The sequence below is a fragment of the Anabas testudineus genome, chromosome 6, assembly GCF_900324465.2.
Source record: "Anabas testudineus chromosome 6, fAnaTes1.2, whole genome shotgun sequence".
NCBI classification, from domain to species: Eukaryota; Metazoa; Chordata; class Actinopteri; order Anabantiformes; family Anabantidae; genus Anabas; species Anabas testudineus.
The window spans coordinates 15,614,417-15,635,510 of record NC_046615.1 but is presented as its reverse complement, the minus strand read 5'-3'; the positions used below and the strand labels follow the sequence as shown (position 1 = coordinate 15,635,510).

The 21,094-nt window shown below is 40.0% G+C and overlaps 2 protein-coding genes across 2 annotated transcripts; one reads left to right on the top strand and one right to left on the bottom strand.

Annotated features, from left to right (window-relative positions):
* Nucleotides 1-6,793: 6,793 nt before the first annotated feature.
* Nucleotides 6,794-17,796, bottom strand: duox (dual oxidase). The gene is made up of 33 exons (XM_026364744.1): nucleotides 17,709-17,796; nucleotides 17,529-17,612; nucleotides 17,267-17,431; nucleotides 16,614-16,801; nucleotides 16,258-16,459; nucleotides 15,131-15,297; nucleotides 14,662-14,725; nucleotides 14,197-14,293; nucleotides 13,946-14,036; nucleotides 13,609-13,711; nucleotides 13,327-13,499; nucleotides 13,047-13,222; nucleotides 12,816-12,934; nucleotides 12,568-12,705; nucleotides 12,350-12,463; nucleotides 11,910-12,112; nucleotides 11,587-11,772; nucleotides 11,113-11,338; nucleotides 10,865-10,958; nucleotides 10,598-10,773; nucleotides 10,428-10,497; nucleotides 10,228-10,266; nucleotides 9,862-10,040; nucleotides 9,524-9,754; nucleotides 9,329-9,428; nucleotides 9,198-9,247; nucleotides 8,951-9,078; nucleotides 8,680-8,833; nucleotides 8,354-8,586; nucleotides 8,104-8,262; nucleotides 7,854-8,009; nucleotides 7,340-7,468; nucleotides 6,794-7,247 (listed from the first exon to the last, which is right to left on the bottom strand). Exons 1-33 carry the CDS (start codon nucleotides 17,773-17,775, stop codon nucleotides 7,125-7,127), a joined length of 4,584 nt encoding a protein of 1,527 aa, XP_026220529.1. The 5' UTR covers nucleotides 17,776-17,796; the 3' UTR covers nucleotides 6,794-7,124.
* duox2 (dual oxidase 2) lies at nucleotides 17,793-20,717 on the top strand. Its single transcript, XM_026364743.1, has 9 exons — nucleotides 17,793-17,853; nucleotides 18,257-18,379; nucleotides 18,767-18,945; nucleotides 19,143-19,200; nucleotides 19,292-19,426; nucleotides 19,641-19,848; nucleotides 19,942-20,156; nucleotides 20,263-20,453; nucleotides 20,552-20,717. The coding sequence occupies exons 3-9, from the start codon at nucleotides 18,799-18,801 to the stop codon at nucleotides 20,561-20,563; spliced, it is 966 nt and encodes a 321-aa protein (XP_026220528.1). The 5' UTR covers nucleotides 17,793-17,853; nucleotides 18,257-18,379; nucleotides 18,767-18,798; the 3' UTR covers nucleotides 20,564-20,717.
* The last annotated feature ends 377 nt before the right edge of the window (nucleotides 20,718-21,094 follow it).

Below are 21,094 nucleotides of genomic sequence, written 5' to 3'. Positions count from 1 at the left end.
GTTATATTGAAAAGTCAAGCCTGCGCTGAGGAGAAGCATTAACATAGAATAAAATGGGAACAAGGACATTTAAAGGGGAGATTAATGCACTGTGCTGAAAAAGTGAGGTAGTACCCACTAACTTGACCTTGATTCACATTTCATCCAGCTGTTGTGTAAAAGGATGGAGGATGACTTCATCTTTACCAGAAGAGGGTGCCATTTAATCAGCGAGTAAGCCGTGCCGTTTACAGTAAATTATATGGTGATAGCTTTATGAATGTTTCAAGTCAGGCCTACCATAAAGGGGCTGATGTGAACAGTGGAGGGAATAAAACAGACACATAGCTAAATGTGAAAAAACATTGTCACATTGTCACACAACAGGATGCTTACAAAACAAGAGTATCAGTTTGTTGGCCTGCTGCTAAAAGGAAACACAAAATTGTCATTAAAACTGATCTGAGAGCATATAATGTATAAAATATACAGTATTATATGAAATCAACATACAGTATGTGCACTCACGTCTATGATTTAATGCCATTGATAATTGTTGTTCCAATAAAAACACACAGTCTGTATTAAAAGTCTTTTTTTTGTATTATGTACTGGTACAAGTGAAGCTGATAAGAGAAACTGAAGAAACATTCAGACTTCATATTCATATCGTTTACACTTATGTCTTCAGAGTAAAACTGTTCTCCAAACAGAAACATTTAGTGTAGTCAGATAGATATGGATCTTAAATGGTCATTGAGACTGAATAATTCGTGTTCATGTAGCATTTAACTTTCCTGAAGATCTTTCATTCTGCAACTCAATCACACTGACTCAACTAAAATACATCAAAAGTACATTTTTTAACAGTCCTTGGGAAATACACACTTGGTTTGACTCATTGTATTTTCTGAAGCATTAGATTTGCTTTGAGTGCTGCTTTGTGCACGAGACGAGGACTGTGGACCCCATCTGTTCTATTGTAGGGATCACTTCAGGAATTATTACAGTGGCCAAAAACAATGTTGCTAATGGTGTAATTACAGAGCAATCTGCACGATAGTGGGTGTGTAAGTTTACAGCATCAATAATCCACCGTGGCATCAGTCAAATTTCCTAATATTTGCTGAATCACAGAAGTTGTACTTGGCTCTAAAACACATTTTTATAGTTGCCTAAAAGTAATTGTTTTCTCGTTTGAGGTCAAATCATGTCTATGAGTGTGCCACTACTATCTCATATGCAAACAAAGCAAATACAGAGAGATAGTGTTTGTCTTCTGTGTCAGTTTTAGCCAAAACGCCTTATCTCTAAGTACATAAAGAAAGTGTGATTGTGTGTACCTTGTGGAGCTGCAGGATTACAAAACTACATGAAAAGTGCAAGATATCAGGTTTCTGTGTGTTCACCTGTCTGGTTCAATGAGGTTATGGTGTTATAAAAGCTTGAAGACCTATTGCTCTACCTTGGTGTTATAAAACCTATTTCCGAAGTGCCTACTTTAGTCACCCGTCACTGATTCATTCTATGATGATGATGATGATGAAGTACATGATCCTCCTGACATAAGAACTATAAAAAACTATCTATCTACATTGCACAGTCTGTCTACGTGTATGTACATGAATGCAACATGAAAGGGATTTTTTGCCAGTTTTGTTCAGGCTTTGTGTGCATTACAGTGATCAGTTACAGTTTAGAGACAGGCTGTGGTTAATATAGCATGTCTGTGAAGAGTCTCAGTCATCCAGGTTATGTTTAGCCCAAAAAATGCAGTTCAATGGCAACTGGACTTGCTTTACCTTCATGAAGAAGTTTCACCTTTTATCCAGAAGGCTTCAGTCTTGCCGTTGCCACTGAACAGCATTTTTTGGGTTAATAAGGTATGGTTACACGTACATTAATAAAACACTTTGTCCACCAGGTGGACAAAGTGCCTTTCTGGAGATGCTTAGTGTCTCTTCTAAGCAACATTCAATCCCAGAGAGTTATTTCCTGGTCTCAGCCACACAATAACACGTGCCAGACTTGAACACAGAAACTAACACAGACTCAAAGAGCAAAAACAAAGACTGTGACATTCTTCTTATGACACATCAAACCAGGATATGCGGTCTGATGTTGCTCATGGCATCTGCACAAATCAAAACAAAGAGATTTCCTGCACCAATGTCTTGCCAGACACACAAATAGATAACATGGACAGAGGTTCAGAGTTGTGGCTAAAGGTGAGGACTAGCCATCGGTGTAAACAGAAGCCAGACAAAAGCAAAGGGTCGCAGAAGCAAGCAGTAAATAAAGAGAGCTACTTTGAAGACTGGGCCTTTTGTATACTATGGAGCACTGGGCCTGAGTGCTTCAAATCTGACCTGGCTTCATATTCAAGCTTGAACACCTAAAAAAGAAGCGTACACACAGACACCTATAGGCCCACACAAGACAGGACAGAATGCTACGAGCTGGAGCCACCAGAAAAGATGCTGGTTTATCAACCATTGAAACTAAGACAAAAGGCAGAACCTGTTTCTCTGCAAAACTGTCAGTCAAAATAAACACATTAGATCTCAAAAACACCACATTGCTCAATGTGGTGTTTTAATTCTGTCATCAGACACATTCAAAGCATCATCCTCCCTTGCAATTTACTCACAAGACCAACTGCACCCAATAACCTCATGCTTGATGTGAGTAAATATTACTTAATTAAATATTACTCACCTGTGAAGAATTTTCCTCCACAAACAGGACAACATGACATGAGTGTGAGCTTGTAAGAACAACCTCTCCACTTTTCCACAGAATAAAATATTTATCATTTGTCCTCTCACATTTAGTTATGGAATAGAAATTTAGGACCTACCACTGACCTTTGATCTGCTGGGTTATGGAACACCTGATTTAAAACCTGAGGGGAGATATTAGCATTTTCATGCAGAACTCACGTTTTACCCAGCTGTTTATCTCACTGCTAAAGATGCTGAGATTACCAGGCCTGAGGTTGGTGATAAGACAGAAAAGGCACATGCACATTTCTCCCAACCAACACCTAATTCCTGCTCAGAAACAACAAACTGTTTCCTTCTGCCTCTTCCTGCTCAACACCCTCCCTAACTGAGGCCATGGAAAGACATACTGTATCAGCATGGCAGTTAAACAAATGAATGTAATGAATGTATCACTAATGGATCATTTTTTTCCAATAAGTGAAACACTCAACCCATCTATCGTTATAAAACAGGACGTTTCTGGGTGTGAGCACTGATAAGTTCAGAAACATGCATTTAATGCAACCTACAGTTTCTAGAATAAATATGTTGTAAGAATAGGGCACCAATAAAGGACTTACCACTTTGTACTAGTACTTAAATGTATGTGTGCACACAGAGACTACTGTACAGACACAAAAACATTACAGCAATATTTCTCTCCAATGTTTACAGCACAAGCATATCTGGTAACTACATTTGGTAGTTGTTTCCTACTTTTGATAAGACACTGTTTGTGTGAGTTTGTCTTAGCAATAAATTATCAACAACTTCATCAACCTCTCCCCAGAGACAGACTGTCTGAAACTGCTTTTGTACAGAAGCTTCTGAGGAAAATGCCAGTACACCAGGTCCCTCTCAGACCTGACACTGTGAAGCAATATTCCAGAGAAACTGGTTCATTTTCACCTGAGAGATTTAAGCGCTGAATGGTGTCTGTTTGGTTACCAGGGCAGAAACCGTGTTTGGGCACAAACAGGTTTAAGTCCAACCAAACCTAACTTACAAAATGAATCCATACTGTGCCAGTTTAAAACTCTGTACGCCTTTTACTCCTGCATTAAATGATGTTGTTGTTAGACTTTATCACCTACAAACATGGCGTCTGTTGGTTAGAGAAGTTGTCAGTGTCAATATTAATTTAATCAAATCACAGTTACAGCAGGGGAATCAAATCAAAGTTACCAAGTGCATCACCAAAGAAAGAACTTTAACATTTGCTCTGTCATGCTTTTTAACTAATACATGTAAATAAAGAATAAGATCCAGGAGCACCTCAAGAGTGCAGTATCTAATAATTAGCATCTTTTAAATGTTTGAACTCTGTGCCACTCAGTTGTTAACACTTCACGGCAGTGTTGGACGTGGCCAAACATGGTCATACTTCCTAAAAATAAATTGCCTAATGTACAATACCTTAACTGGCAGACAGTGTAAATAATATAATCTGTTTGTTGTCTAGATTTCCAAATTAAAGTTTTACCAAAAATATTCCTTCAGTGATAAAACAAACAAAAGGCTTATCAAGACTAATAATATTAGAACATATTACTGGTTGTGTGTTCTTATATTAATAGCTATGAGTTCATAATCAGGCTTGGTTTTATTGTTTAAATAAGGCTCTCCTATTTGCTCTCATATTGTGTAGCTGACAAAGAAATTCTTCATTTATTTCGACTCCGCAGTTGTTATCACTTTTCTCAGTACTGGCACATGGACTTGTGCTGTAATTTCAATTTGATTTTATTTCTTGGAAGGTGAGTTGAGTCATTCAGTAATGCCAGCTGATTCTGTGACTCAATTTTTGTTTGACATGTTGTAACATTTGTATAATTATTTTGTTGTACAAGGATCGGTAAACAAGAAATCAGTGGATGAAGCAGAAAGATCACAAAAAGTGTGTGTTTGTTGTTTTTACGCAATTTTTGCTCATAGCAAAAAAAAATAAAAAAAAAAAAATTAAAAAACAGTAAGAAAGACAAACAAAGAAATCATATTGCATGTGAGAAAGTAGGATCCAGATTTAGCCCTTTAGCTATGAGCCATCAAAACCACCAACCTGACTTGGTTGTATTTATTTGTTACTGCAACAACAATGTTTTCTAGAAACCAAAATGGAAAACAAAATATTTTGATTAGATTAAATTGGATTAAATTAGATTATGACAGTTGGAAAGTTAAGCCATTGCACGAAACAGGTGACAGAGAACATAGTGAAGACAACACAGGAAACAAAAAATCTCATTTGTTGACGGATTATTAATGAGACTGAGTAATGGCAAATTTTACAGCTGCTAGATATCTGCATTAGATTTACAGTAAATATGTGTGTGGTAAAATGAAGTAAATGTACACTTCAGGCTTCTCATATTACTGCATACACATTAGTCCAGGAAGATCAACATCGAAGCTGAGAAAAAAATATAAAGTAATTTTTTCTTTGTCCCCTGACTGTTTCATGATAAACTCTCCTGTCTGTCCTTTATAATCCTGGACCAGATTCAAAAATCGAATGGCCTGACTGCATTCATCCTACAGTTATTCATAAAGAAAATCAAATTTAGAACTAACAAGAATTATATTAAAGGCAAAACAACAGGAAGTGAAATTTACATTCGCCTCATATTGTTCAAGTAGATCCAGAGATGATCACAGGAGATCTTTTCAAACAGACAGATTCCTGAGATCTAAAGGAACCAGCATTAACATAAATACTCTTTACTGAACTTAACTGAATATAAGACCAAACTCAGCAGTCAATAAATCACAATAAGTTCATATTTAATTTCAAAGTGCATGTTTTTTGCTTACACTACTATTTTGTTGCAACCAGGCAGATAATTCCTGCATAAGTTGGATGTCACCTCTAAAGAAAAATAAAATGGAACAACAATGAGAATGTCTCTGGTTCTTCTGAATCTATAGTATTTTAATATTGTTCAGGAGTTGTCTTTTAAGTGATAATTCTTTTAATTTCAGTGTCATATGTACTGTATGTCATCTATCTCGTGACAACAAAGTTTCCAGTTCAGCCTCTAAACTGGCACAGTAGGTTAGGAAACTACTCTTGATCAAGGCCTCAGCACCCAGCTGCTCCAGCAGAACCACTCAGTAGCCAACAGATCAGAGTGTGGTGGGACTGGACAGCTGCCAGATGTGACTGGAAAAGGAGCAGGGCGTTCCTGATAGAGAGAGCGTTACTCGCTGTGAAACTTCCCTGAGTAAATAGAGGTAAAGAAAAACTGCGTTATTTACATCCGCTTGCAGGCTGCTGTCCGTAACTGACACACACACACACACACACACACACACACACACACACACACACACACTCCATGTAATCAAAGTGCTCGGTCCATGTGATCAGATAAAATGTGCACATGTGCACATGTGCACATGTGCACTCGTGCACTCGTTTCCTTTATTCTTGTCAGGAAGTTTCACTGTTCATGAAATCTCTGCACACAAAGTTCTCATGTTATCTTAAGTGTATTTAATAAGCAAACAAAAGTGTGCAGCTCTTTGTATTAGGCCTGCACAGCATTCTGTAGGATGTGTTCAAGTACCACTCACTGTATTGTAAGACTATCAAAGACAGGAAAGTGCAAGATGTGGTTTGTTGCAGTGAGATGTCTGAGAGCTTTAACTAACAATTAACACATTCATATTTCACCTTTCACAATCTGCTCACTTAAAATTTCAGAGATCTGATAAAAATGTGTTTTGTTTTTGTATTTTGTAGTTTAATATCTCCAGATGTAAATACCTGATGACTTTCTGAACTTATCTTTCATATTCATAATTTGTTCCAAATGTATTCAGTGGACAGGAAAAAACTAATGAATTATCCTCACTGTTCCAATACTTATGCTCACAGATATAACTCTATGAGGGGTTTGGAGATTTATGACAGAGACACAAATCCAGTCAGTTGTAAAAATGTTTGTTTTATTTGTTATAGATATTTCACACAGAAGCACAAAAAAAAAATCAATAAGACAAAATCAACAATACATCACGATCTCAAAACCAAGAACAATAAACTCCAGTTACATCTGAGTCAAACAGCAAATGAAATAATCACATGATGATTGAAAAGTATTTAACATAAATTATGACAGAAAGTATTTTCCCATCTTCTATTTGTGACTGATATAAATGAAGGTAACAATGATATTTATGACCAGAAATAAAACATATAACGACAATTTAATCTGTTAGCAACAAGTATCTTTCACTATAAAATTCAACATAGCATAAAATCTAAACATCCTACATTGTCTCTGATCGCTGAATAATATTACTTATTAACTGCTCTAATAACTTGAGTCTCATAGATGCTTCTGTAACCATATGCGCTGGTCCAGTACTGTGGGTAAGTTAGAAGTTCTCATAATGATGCATGAAATGAGCCTGATCCCTCTTGTTCATCTGCTGGCAGGCTTTCTCCACATTCTTGGTCAGTCCAGGTGGTCCACAGCTGAACACACCAATTTTACCCACCTACAGGTAATAACACATTAATTAACATTCACTTTTTTAACTTTTCACACAACGTTTCAGACAGACATAAGGTACATGAAGACTGGGCTGACCTCAGGGTGAACTTCCTGCAGTGAACTGAAAAAGGACACAAAGGGTGGACGTCCAAAGTGGGTGACAGATCGCAGGCCAGTGAAGAGACTGCGGTTCCACACTTTCTGAAAGTGGCGCTCACACACATACTGTTGGCACAGTTCAAAGACAATTTTATTCATAAACATTTTTTAATAATTGTTGTTTGCTTTCCTGCAGAGAGTTGAATTAAAAGGTTGATACAAATGTCGGTAGTAAAACCTGTAGGTAGAGCCAAGACGTGGAGAGATTATTAGCTTAGCAAAAAGACCAGAAACAGGATAAACAACTAACGTGTCTCTCCACCTGTCTCCACCTCTGAAGCTCACAAATTAACATGGTTTACCTTGTTAATTTGTCTGACAGGATTCATAATCCCTAAAACCTTTGGCAGCGCCAGGCCAGTCATTTCCCCTGCTGTTATTCATCAACATTATATAAATGTGTGCTTTTTAAGTTCATCTTTCGATTTTGTGTGACACTTGGAGCTCTCACCAGCATGGTGGTGCGGAGGTCGAACTTCTCGGCCACCTGAGTGATGTAGGTGTGCACTGAGACCAGCTCCTGGGTGTCCATCTCCTCCACCTCCCTGATGATGTCTGACACCCACTCAAACTGACGCTGTGTTCGTGTCACCCAGATGAAGTACACCTTCAAACAATCAGTGACTGTTAGTATGAGTTTGTTTGCCGAAACAGCTTCTTGTTTAAATAAATGCCTGAATAAATAAACCTTAGGGCGGCACCTTTTTGCACTGAATCTTAGACTTGATGGATGACTTGAACACCAGGTCTTTGAGGATGGAAGTAAATGGGGTGACTCCAATTCCCCCTCCCACAAGAACAGACACTTCAAAGTCAATCCATTCCTGATGACCTTCACCAAATGGGCCATCCAAGTACAGCTTAGGGTGAAATAAAACATGAATATCAATGTCATAAAAAGATCAAGAATGGGGAAATCATTCACACACAGACATTATTGCTGTGCCATGCCTTTGGATAGGCTCCAAGCTCAAGCAGGCTTTCTTCAGTGTAGAGTTCACGGAGTTGACTGGTCCAAGGCCCCACAGCTCTGATGTGCAGGCTCAGGGTCTCTTCGTGGGGCGCTGACGTCAGTGTGAATGGGTGGTACTCATCCGTGCCCAACATCAGGCACGCGATGCGAACCCACTGGCCTGAACGGTAAACAAAGCCCTGCGGTCGCTTGAACTCCAGATGTGTCACACCTACGCGTAGGAAAGCCAAGGGAAGTGTGAAGTCAAATGCAGACAATCGAAAAATGCTATTTCAATTAGAAAACTGAAGAGTTTAAATGTTACCTGAAGGCAGCAGCTCAGCTCTGACCACTGGTATCTCCACCTTCTTCCTGCTCAAGCTGATCAGTTTGTCCAGCAGGAAGAGCAGTGCAGGAGGGATTAGGTAGATGTAAAAACGGGGCTCTTGGAGGAGGGCAAAGCTGCCGTGAATAACTGTCTGTGAAGTGAAAACAAAACCAGCATCACACCACCACCACCAAGTGCACCTTTACATAATGAGAGCTGACCGCAGAGTACTGTGCATTTGGGGTTTCATAGTCAGAAAAGTACTTACTAGTGTGTACACAATAACATAGAGGTAATGTGTGATCCAAAATCCACGAAAACTGATGCGACGGAAATAGTGTGAGGCAAAGACATACATGAATGAAAAAACAAAAAGAAGCAAGACGCCAGTCATCCCTAAAAAGATGACAAAGAAGACAAAGAAGAAGAAAGAAGAGCAAAACACATATTACCACACAGCATAACAAGTAGTTTGTGTACTGTACTACGGAGGGAGTAAAGACTTCTTAATTTACCTGGCACAGTTTGAAAGAACCACCACGACCACTTGAGAGGAAGTTCAGACCTAAAATGAATTAAATAGTGTAAATACAGTGTACAAGTGCACAAATATCTACTAACATCAGACAGATATGTCACACTTTACCCATTGTTGGGTAAGACTTTTGGGAACAGACACGACAGGATGTTGAGGTCACTGATGGAGAAGATGTAGAGGTTGACCACGTGGCCCAAACTATGAACAACTAAAGTAAGAACAGACACAGCAGTGAGCTCACAAAAATGAAATACAACTATTAGTCAACTTCAGTCAGTGTCAGAGATATTCACTGAAACCAACCTGCTAGGATGATGGCGGTCATGGCCATGAAACGATGAAAGTCAATGGCTGCGTCAAAAGGGATGTATCGGTTGAGGAAGGTTTCTCGGCACAATGTGATGAGGTTGCGACAGACGGTGAGGAGCATGTAGGGAAACAGAAAGGAGATGGCGGCCGCTGAACCACGGGACACGATGATTCCCACCACTGAAGTCTCAGGGATCCCTGAAGAATCATCCTGCAGACCATAGTCTGAACACAGTATTTCTAATCAGCTCAGACTACAAAGTAGAACAGACTATAATACATCAAGAACTTTTAGTGAGCAAATAGAGCAAGTAGAAGAACTGTCTACTCACAATAACATCTTTCAAGCGCTACACCAGCCGTGATGCCGTACACGATGATGACGCAGACGATGTGACGGCGATAATTCTCAACGAAGCGTTTGAACTGCTGGATTTTCTGCTGGATTGGGTTTCTTATGTACTGCTCTCGCTTGGGATTCACATAGACATTTGGAGTTTTGATGCTTAACCTGAAAATATTCAGACATTACACTTTTGTCAGTCTATGTTCTGTGGTATTAGAAATAGCCTACAAAAGAACATGCTGCTACAATAAGCAGCATACAATATGTTCATTATAAGCTGTCAGACATCTTATCTTTATTCTTCACTTACAAAGTCATTTAAAAGAGTAGAGAAACCTAACAAGAAACATACTTTTTCCGTCTTCGTATGTCCTGTCCATCTCCCTTGTGGCTGCAACCAAAAACAGAACAAAATTTATTTTGCAAGCTTGAAAACAAGACACCTGACACAGAGTTACAGGAAATCTTTATTTTTGTCTATAGTAATAAGCAGCGGTTGTTGCATTTGTTTTCTGGATGACAAATTACACCCAGCGTGTCCTGTTCTCTTACCTGTTTGCTGGACTGATGAATGAGACTCTCTGGTCACGACTCAGCCGCTTCCTCCCCTGTTTCTCCATCCCTGCACCCACAGCAGACACACAGTAATTCAACAGACAAGGTCAGAGAGATGAGGATTTAAAGAAAACATCTTCTTGGGCTTCTTCTTTTCATTCTCCAACCTTTGACATTGAGTTGAGCAAACTGCAGATCCTTCTCGTGGTCCCGCAGGAGGAAATGGAAGTCCTCCCATGAGATTTTCTCTTTGTCATCGAAGCCTGCAGCCTTCATCATGGTCCTGATGGCGTCTTCTGACTGGCTCTTTGACAGAGCCCCGTTAGAAATCTCAATGAAAGACCTGCAGCGCATCAAAAAGATGAAGATAAACCATCGAATGCAATAAAGAGACTTAGATCAAGCATTAGCAAAAAAACAACAACTGATCAAACCTGAGCATCCTGGCAAATTCTTCTTTTGCCAAGAAACCAGTTCCACCTATGTCGTTCATGGAGAACATCAGTTTGGACTTTTCCTCAGGTGACCCTGGACAAATGCATAATGTACAATGTCATCTAAAGCTGCAATTAAAATAGATTTACTTGATGTATCTATAAATACTTCATGTGGAGAAATTTAGTTTAGTTATATGACAGCACACCTGGAGACCCACAGAATATTTTGGAATGACTAGTTTTACCTTTCATAAAGATAACCATCACATCCAGAAACTCTTGGAAGGAGAGGTAGCCATTTCCATCTTTATCAGCTAGTGTGAACATGGAGTCCACAAATAAGGAGTCGGGCTTGAGGCCCAGTGCGTCAGCGAACTCTGATGCTGTCAGCTCGCACCGGAGCACCTCTTTGGCTTTTTCGCGGGAAACACCACTCATGTCTCCGGCGTCACACTTCTCTATTTCCAAGACCTATGCAACAGAAAGACAGCGTCATTACACATTATATCACCAAAGTGTCATTAGTAATATCACCGACGTCAGCGGAGGTCGTCATCACGGATGAGGTCACCAATGAGACCAACAATTAGTTCTTTTGGCTTGAGGTCAGGCCTAGTTTGACCTCAAACAAGCTTTGACGGCATTTTGTGGCTGAGCTTAAAGCCGCTGCTGCTGTAACAGAGCAGAGGGTGAGGTAAACATCCAGAGGCTGATGGTACCTTAGAGAAAGCATGTCGAATGAAGGTTTCCACAATCTGAGCCCTCTGCTCTCTCGTTAAAGCCTCCTGCAGCAGTTCCTTCTCTCTCATCTCCTTCATGCTAATCTCCTGCCCGATGTTTGTTACTCCTGGATGGAGGTACTTGACAAATGCTGCACGTTTGCTTTCGTCATCAAAAAACAGCACCTGGGTGTGCAAACAAAGGAAGTAAGTGAGAAGGCTCAGTACGCTTAAATTGCAAACAATGTGAACACAGAATTTGACTTTACATCATTACACCAGTCTGAAGGCACCAACCGTCCCGTCTATTTAAAACTACTCACCAGGTCATACTCTTTTGGTACTTTGAGCAGCAGAGCTTTACGCTGACGGTCACTGGACAGGAAAACATCTAGGTAGTTCTGGCTGCCTAAACTGAGGCAGCGCAGAGCAGGTCCTGATCTGTCAAAAACCTGCAGCCTCTTCTTCTCATCCACCTCCAAGCTGACAGGATGCAGAGGTCTATTGTGGCCTTGCCATTCATAGGCTGGAGAGCAAAAGCAGAATAAGTTTATAATGAGTTGAGCTGAATTTTGTATCTGACAGTACTCTAGTATCCATCTGTCTAATGTTAGTACTTAAATTTATATAATCACCTCAGTGATACATGACCTTCATTGTGGATATTGCTGATGTTTCATAGTAACTGACACAGAGTCAGTTGTAAAATACTCTATGCACTAAAACAAAAATTCTTGAAAGATTTATGCTGCTGATTTCATACCAGTGATTCCCACAGCTGATTCCTCTGTTTTGTCACCCGCTTTTCTTCTTCTTTGGAACTTATTGTACCTGTACTTGCGAAGATATGCCACCATACAGGCCACTAGAAAGCTCACTGTGAAGGTTAAATAATCACAACCGGTCAAACCTCCGATGAGCAGTTTAATTATACTCTTATTACAGCGCAAAAGAAGATGGATTTGTGAGAATGATACTCACCGACAGGAAAGAGGAACAGAACGATGATAAATATCCCAAAGCCAGCTTTGCTCCCATCAAAGTAATTAAGTTTGGTAGCATTAGTGCAGGGTGAGAGCATTGATGCATCCAGCTGTGTAGGCTGAGGACAAGGGTCACCTAAGAGCAATAAAGCAGCATTTTTATCCATGTCTCAAATATTATATATTTCTTTATGCTGATTTTATATATATGAAGCAAATGTTATTAGAAATGTTTTTTTATTTTACCATCCTTCCAGAAAAACACATTATTTTGTATGTCAGTGGCCTCTGCACTGGTGACTGCAAGAAGAACGTCATAATATGTCATGTTGCGGATCGCTTGCATCTCCTCATCTGTAAACAAGCTGGAAAAAAACAGTGTGATAAGTTGTATTTGTTGACACGATGTTACATAAGTTACCATTTCAGTTATTTCTAATGTATGATAAAAATCCATTTCAGGCTGGCTGAGCTCACCCATTCTGTTTGTTCTCAAACCAGAAGCGGTCTCCATTTCTGATGCGTTCAAACTGGTCGAAGATTATGGCTGAGAAAACCGGTCCTGGACCATCAAGAGACTCCAGCAGTCCTCCAGGGAAGAGTTCCAGTTTTGAGATGTCCCTGTCATACAGCTCTGCAACGTCGTGGAGTAACTGTGTCCAAGACAGTTTGGTTCACATGATTACTGTTTTTTATGCATTTCATGTTTCATCAATCTTTATTTCAGGTTTTCTGTTTTTGAGACTGCAGCTTTTACCTGTGGGTTGGTGCGGGTGAGCTCAGGATTTATGTCCTCGAATGTCTTTACAGGAGGTAGATCCAGAGCTTTTCTGACCTCATCGTAACCTTGCAGACCAAAGTCTCTTCCTCTCTGGATGGTCATAGCAACCAAATCCGACCGTGTGAACCTTAGAGGTCCATACATGTAATCTGTCAGAGTATAAATCAGATTAAAGCAGCAAATATACATTTATAGGTTAAATACTAATGAGATATAACACTCAGGGATAGAGCCAGGGAATACGAAGGATTTTAAAACCTCTTAAGTCTTCCACAACAATATTGTCTTCTCTCTCTGCAATCTGAGAAGCCATGCCCATGAGGAGGTCATCTATATCCAGGCCAGTTTTCACATTAGGTTTCTAGAAACAAAAGGACAAATGCATAAATACATAATCAACCACCATAACAAATCTCCTTTCTTTTTTTCATGAATAAACAATTGTACGTGTGAAACTGCAGCGTACAATCACACAAAAACAGCAATCACAAGAATTTTAAAATGAAAGCAGGATGAATCTATGGTGAAATGTTCATTGAACATTTAAATTGGCAGTAAAACAGTTCATTCATAAACAGTATCATCATGATTATACCTGACGTTTCCAAAAGCTGTTACAAAGTCGCATTGCTGGTGATAAGCTGCCATCTATATTGATGATCTTCCGAAAATGACACGTTCTGTTTCTGTAGGGCGAAGGAAGATCAATGCAATAGATTATATGTCTTAAAGAAAATACATACAAAACGTATGTTCCAGATTAGAAAACTGGCAATATTACACTGAATAAAAGCCCTGCAAGGTGTCATTAATCACATAGTGTGATGAGCAAAAAGGATTCACTACCTCATGTAAACACCAGGTGGAGCCATAGTGATACCAAATCTTATGGCAGCAACCTGAAACTCAGGAGAGATCCCGGGGTCAACAAACTTCTGGTATCCTACATACACAAAACAACAGAAGGAGAGACACATCAGACTTGGTAAAGTACAAGGTGGGTTGGAAACAGTCCTTGTGCATGAAAACCTCTTACAATATATCATCATCCAAATGATGAAAGTGAGGCAACAAAAGCAGTATAAATACAAAAGGGAGATGGGGTCATCTGACCATTGACCCATTAACTTTCTTCAGCTGTGGGTGCTTAATCAGCAGAAGAGGGAGACGCAGGATGATGCTTTGCTGATGGAGCACATATTTTCCTGCTATCCATCACCAACAATAGTTCACCTCACCGCAGCTTGTGGTCAGCAGTGCATTACCTGTTCCCCTCCACTTGCTCGTACATGTACTCTGCCTGATTCTTACCTGGATAAGGAGGAAGTTTCTTGCCGCCGAGGTATCCAGGTAGCCATTCGTAGAGAGCAATACTCTGGAAAAACAGCAGGAATAAAAGCTCAGTACTTGCTATGATGCTCATTTGAATACACTTATATAATATACACTGCAATTCTTTTATATTTCTTCAAATAGAAAATGTTGTTATTTTACCAGTGTAGCTTTTTATTTTGATCTAATGTGAATTAAAATGTTGCTTGATTATAAATAGTCTGGTGACTATTGACAAAAAGTAAGCCCAGAAAGTAATTAGCATGTGTGTAATGCTCCACTGGTTAAATGCTCCACTGAGAGATGATGCATTCACCCTTAAACTAAAACCTTCAATTTCATCCCTAAACTCAAGACCACCTGGCGCTGATGCAACCTCCCTCTTTCCAGAGTGCAAATTAAATCAGCACGTGTAGCGAGAGGATTACACGCAGACTTTTCCTTCTACCTGAAATGTGGCCACAACAGTCTTCCTGGCGTTTTGAAACAGCTTTTCGTCTGACCAGTCTGGGTGTTCCTCGTGCAGTTTGGAGGCTACATAATTGTGGTAGCGAAACCAGATAATCCCTTCTGCCGCCGTGAACATGTTCTCATTGGCCCAGGCATTTCCCAACTCTGGACACAGAAGATTATAGGGAAATTATAGGGAATTCATCTCTCCATCACATGAAATAACATCACTATGGCTACAACACTGTAAATACAAAATAGAATCTGTAATGATATCGAAATTCACAAATGTTGTGTAACTTGTCAGCATCTTAATTACCTGCACTTCATTAGTGCCACCCTAGTGCCACATGTCATTGCACTGATTGATAAGGATGACTGACCACTGATGGAATGATAATGTGGCTGTTTGTTTTCAAAGATGTGACAACAGAGCAGGGACAATAGAAGACGATCCTGCACCTACACCCCAGATAATAACTGTAGCCTTTTAACGTCTTATGCAACAAAACATTAGTTTCATGATGCGTGCATAGCGTCCTCTTTGCTATAGAGAGAGGGATTTACTGTGGTTAGCGTGACAAGCCATTTACACAATAATTAAAGAGTCATAACACACGTCAGGCTGGGCCTCTCGCTTGACTCAGTGCGAGGATGCAACTCTGATCAAAGCAAACCCTTTGTGAAATACCATTTGCGAAAAAGTTTGTTTTCAGCAGCTTGCAGTATTGATTGGATGTCATGCATTAAAAATAAACTGTTCAGATGCCAGATTATTTCTCAGTCTCAAAGACAGACTAAAACACCTTCAGCTTTGTGTGAATGAAATCTGTGCATCCAGATATTGTCATATGCAATCACGACCAGTTTGCAATGCTCATTAGATCAGAAAAAAAAAAAATCAAAAACAGCATTTGTTTCTGCACATAATAACCTAGTTCTTTGACAATTGCGGTTTTAAGAAAAGGAAAATAGTCACAGTCAGAGCTTTGGAGCATTATAAACCAGTGTGTTAATCCACATGTGAAGAGGCAGTGCTGATTTGGAGTTTGGGGCATTTGAAGACCTTAAATCAAATGTGACTGCTTCACGCAGGTTAAACATTTATAAAATATCACATCTCACCATATAGGTCTTCGTCTCCATGTTCTCCAGTAGAGGGATCAGCAGCACTCCACATAAGATTTCTTCCTCCTCCCTGTTTTGGCATGTCCCACTTAGAGCCTCTAGTCAAGAGCCCTCCAGAGAAGCTTCTCAGAGAGTCAGACCAGGACGTGGAGGGGCCGTAGATTGAGCTGCCATCGATCCATGCTGTCACCAAGTTGACCTGCATGTGTTGAATGTGTTTTTCTTAAATGACTGCATTTCAAAAGGAAATGTCTTCAGAACTGAGGTGTTACAGTTCTGTACATTGCAGCAGTTTGATGATAAAGCTAAGAAAACAGTGTTATTTAATATTGAAACAAGTCAATGATCAGCACCTGTGTGCGAGGGTTGCTCGGACTCTGTCCAGACTCTTTGTCCCATGGCCCTCTCTGAAAGGGCAGCAAGACATTTCCAGTGGACGTTGGGTCAAAGACGGGGTCACCTTTTGGGACCAGGATGTTCATGAACTCGGGTGGACACCCAGGAGTTCTTGAGTCAAAAATTTCAAAGGCAACATGATAACCTGAAATGAAAAATAAATTACTTCAAAATGTCTTTGCCTGATATATTAGTTATGATAAGACACCAGATAAAGTAGGAATGCAACTTCTGAGTACATGCAATCAAAGACATAGCACAAAACAAAAGAGCTGATATGCTGGCACGTTACTGTTATCAGCAAATATCTACTTTATAGGCAAAGGGTGCATGAATCACTATAATCTTTTATCAGTGACATGTGTGTGATTTTGTAATTTGCAATTTTCGCAATTTTTCTTTGAGTTTGCCAATTAATTCAACTGTTGGATGTGCACGAGTAAGCCAGGGATGCTTTTCTATGCATATTCAACCCTAATACATTACACCTGAGCTGCACTTGCACTTTGTATTATACCAGGGCGCCATGTTGGTGCAAACATAAAACTCCTGTCATTGTGACACTCATACATCAATCATATCATCGTGCACATCAATGCACTTTATTTACCAAAGAACAGAGACAACACGGTCTGGTTGCGGGTGGAGGGCAGGCCGGAGGGCCCCTTGGCCATGGCGCTGCTCAGTCTGCGGGGGTTTGGCAGCAGTGGCTCCCGGACAGGTTGGTACACTCCGTCCCAGTAACGCGCGGGCAGGAGACGCATAAGATGCGAACCTGCTCGACCACAAACACGGTGCGTCACCAGGTGAGTTGCAGGTGCTGATTCTGCTGCTGCAGCTGCTGCTGCACACTTCGGCACACTCGGACTTACCTACAGCCCCGCGCCTGGGATATCCCAAACTGTTGTACCAGCCGTCAAAACGAGGGACCTCCCAGCTTACTTCACAGCGTGAATCTGTTGAATTCATGTGGAGTTTAAGCAGCGTTTCTTCAAACCGTCATTTCTACTTTAACTGAGGTGAGTGAAGCCAATATGAGTGTGTCTGCTCACCTTCAGTGACGATGAGCAGCAAACCAACCACAGCGCAGATACTCCAAACCCATTTACGCAAATCCATTGATGCGAGAGATGCTCCTCAGATCAGTCCACAGCCAACAGGAGTGAAGGACTTCTGTAAAATGAAGACAGTGTGAAGGTATTTATCTTTTCCTAATGTATGTCTTTCTGATTCAGAGTTATTACACAGAGTAAGCAGAGATTAGAAAGAAAACCAGGAAGTCTAAGAGCACAGCCGACGCCTTTTGTCGATGAAACGAACATGAATAAAACTTTTAACCTAATATAAAAAAAAAATGATAGACACCAAAAAACGACGTTTCCTTTATCACCTAATATTTTATGAGAGCAGGTGAAAAGGTTGAGTCTTACCTGTTGTAGAGGTTGAAGTGTGGTGCAGCAGTGCAGGAGCCAGGTGAAGGTGAGGGATGGTGCAACACTGAAGCCAACACGTGTTCCACAGCTTATCACAAACTACATGTGACCTGTTGTTGCCCAGATGGGAATGGTCATCGTTTCTGGATCACACCTCTTTTCCGCAGCATTCCAGTCAATCCATCCTCCTCCTCTGTGACACAAAGGGGTTCTGTGCTATAAAAGAAGTGTATGGTCCCTCAACATTCACACTTCGCAGTGTTCTTCAGTCCTCATCTTTCCACTTTCAGGTAAGAAACTTCCTATGAGATTTTTCTTTTGGTTAGTTTCTATTTGTATTAGTTTTTTTACACACATTGAAACTTTCATGGGTAATTAATGCATTAAAAACAAAGTCAGGAGTTCCAATTTACATTACAGACTGAAGTGGTCACATAGATGTATAGAATTGCACCCTTTGTTTATTATGTACATTTATTTCTTTGGAGTGAAGACAGCCAGGCAATATTAGATGCTGCTGCATAAATCAGGCATGTTTGTACTTAATCATGTGCAATGTTATATAGTGGAAATAATGTCCTTTCTCTTATCTACTAAGGAAAAGAGCGGTTATCTCTGCATCTGAAGGAAACTGAGAACCTCACCACTAACACTGTCTTCTCTGTTACGCTGTCTAGTCTCCGCTGCGTCCGTAAGATCAGGAGCTAAGATGACTTTCTACAATGACATTTACCCATTCTACCCTCTACAAAGGACCTCCTTCATCTTCAGTGGCAGCTTGCTCACCGTTATTCTGGTCTTCCTTGTGCTAGCAGTCAGTCTTCTTGTCATCCTTCCAGGGATACGGGGAAAGTCGGTGAGTGTGACCCGTCAGATAAACCATTACTCACTGCAGACATATCACAAAACCTCAGAAGCGGCGTCTTCTGTTGTGCTCATCAGGACTGTTTTTGACAGTACACAATTACATTGAAGTGCTTTACTTTAATTGTCTTCACCCTTTTTATTCTGTGCACCTGAAATAATCTTTATGGCGTTTACTCTTTCTGTCAGAGGCTGTTCTGGATGTTTAGGATAATTGTCAGCTTGTTCATCGGTTCAGTGATAGTGGGTGAGTTTTGTTTTCCTTTTGTTGTTTAATAAAGTACAGATTTTTCTTTACTTTCTATTATAATAAACTTCTCTTATGTTCGTGTCTGCAGCTCTCAACTTTACTAGTGACTGGGCTGAGGCCAGAGTGACCACTAATGCCACCTACAAGTCTTTCAGCAGTGCAATAGTTAATGCTGATATCGGCTTGCATGTTGGCCTGTACGGCATTAACGTTACACTCAAAGGTGAGTCATGATTGCTTCTGGTATGTGTATATACAGTCACGCTGTCTAATAGCAGTTTTAAAGTTTCCATTAACTTAGTTCTTTAGGTAGTCTGATAAAGTATTCCTGAATTTTGTGAGATCTAAAGTGTTAGATCTTAGTCATTTGTGTCTTGTATATGAATTTTCAGAGCATGTCTCATTTTGCACATACATAAATTTGCTTTCTCTCTTAGGGAATCCTCTTGTACAATTCAATGAGACCATTGACTATAATGAAATGTTCAGCTGGCATGATACTATGGAAGAAGAGTACGAGGAAGCTCTTGAGAAAGGTCTACCCAACCCCATCCTGTATATTGCTGAGAAGTTCACCCTGAGCAGCCCCTGCGGTCTCATCTTTCAATACAGATACTCTGGACGATATGCCTCTGCAACTCTCTGGTAACTACAACCCTTTTATATTAATATGCTGTTGAATTCGGCTGCTAATTGCTATGAAATAGCAGAAATTAAAATGGCTGCAAACTTTCACAGGACTGCATTTTGTTGCTGGATGCTCACCAACATCCTGTTCTCCATGCCAGTCATTCTGTATGCTGGGTACATGATGTTGGCAACTGCTGCTTTCATCTTCTTCTCCATGGCCTCCTTCTCCACGATCATGAATGTGCCGCAGTGTATTTTCTCTATAGGCACTGACTCCTTTGAAGCAGAATACAGCCACTCATTCTGGCTGGCTCTGGCCACAGGTAAGGATGAGAAGCTGCACATTACTTTTTTTAGATGTTCTGTATTTTCATCTTGCATGCAAATACTGCTGGGGTTTGTGATTCCTACTAATGGAAACATTTCCAGGTGTGCTGTGCACCATCATTGGGATTCTGGTGGTGATGTTTGACGTCATGATACCAGAGAAGGTGAAAGAGGCTTTCAGCGTTGGTGTCGACAGTTGTGAGGATGATGATGTTTCTTGTGGAGAGGGCTACCTGAATACAATTTTCCTGGAGGGAGTGACAATTTCACCATTGACAACAAAAAGAGTTTCAGTAAGTTACTGACCATATGAGAGTTCATATAGTATTTAATGACATTTTCCTTGGCTTTGCCACTCACTAACTGTGTCCATTTTGTTTCCGTATTTCAGGTAGATATATGAAGCCATTCAGTTTTCCCTCAGGGGGTTTGTCCAGCCAGTACTTGAACTAATTTTTGTTGGATGTTACAGCAGGAGTGTGGAATTTTACACCTGTTTTAATTTTCTGATGATGTGAGCCTGTGTGAAATAAGCGATTTTACTGTAAATAGTTGTATCTGCACATTGTTGTTACAGTAGTTGTAAATGCAATATATAAAGTTGTATGGGATCCATACAATATGTATATACACTCATCTTTATGTATCTTACAGTAGGTTTGTCATTGTTCAACATGTCTGTTTGATTTTGATAACTTTTATATTGATAGATTTCTTACAGTGTGTGCACATATCATTGGTTGATTTACACTTTCACAGCTTCTGAGATCCAAATAAATGTGAAAACAAAAAGAGAAACTGCCTCTGAAAGTCCAGCTGATTACTCTTTAATGTAATCTGTTTGTTCTTTTTTCATTTAATTCATTGTTTTTGCAGTAACACTTCAATAAAATGAAAACAAAGCACTCTTGTGTTCAGTAGTGAAGTTGTATTA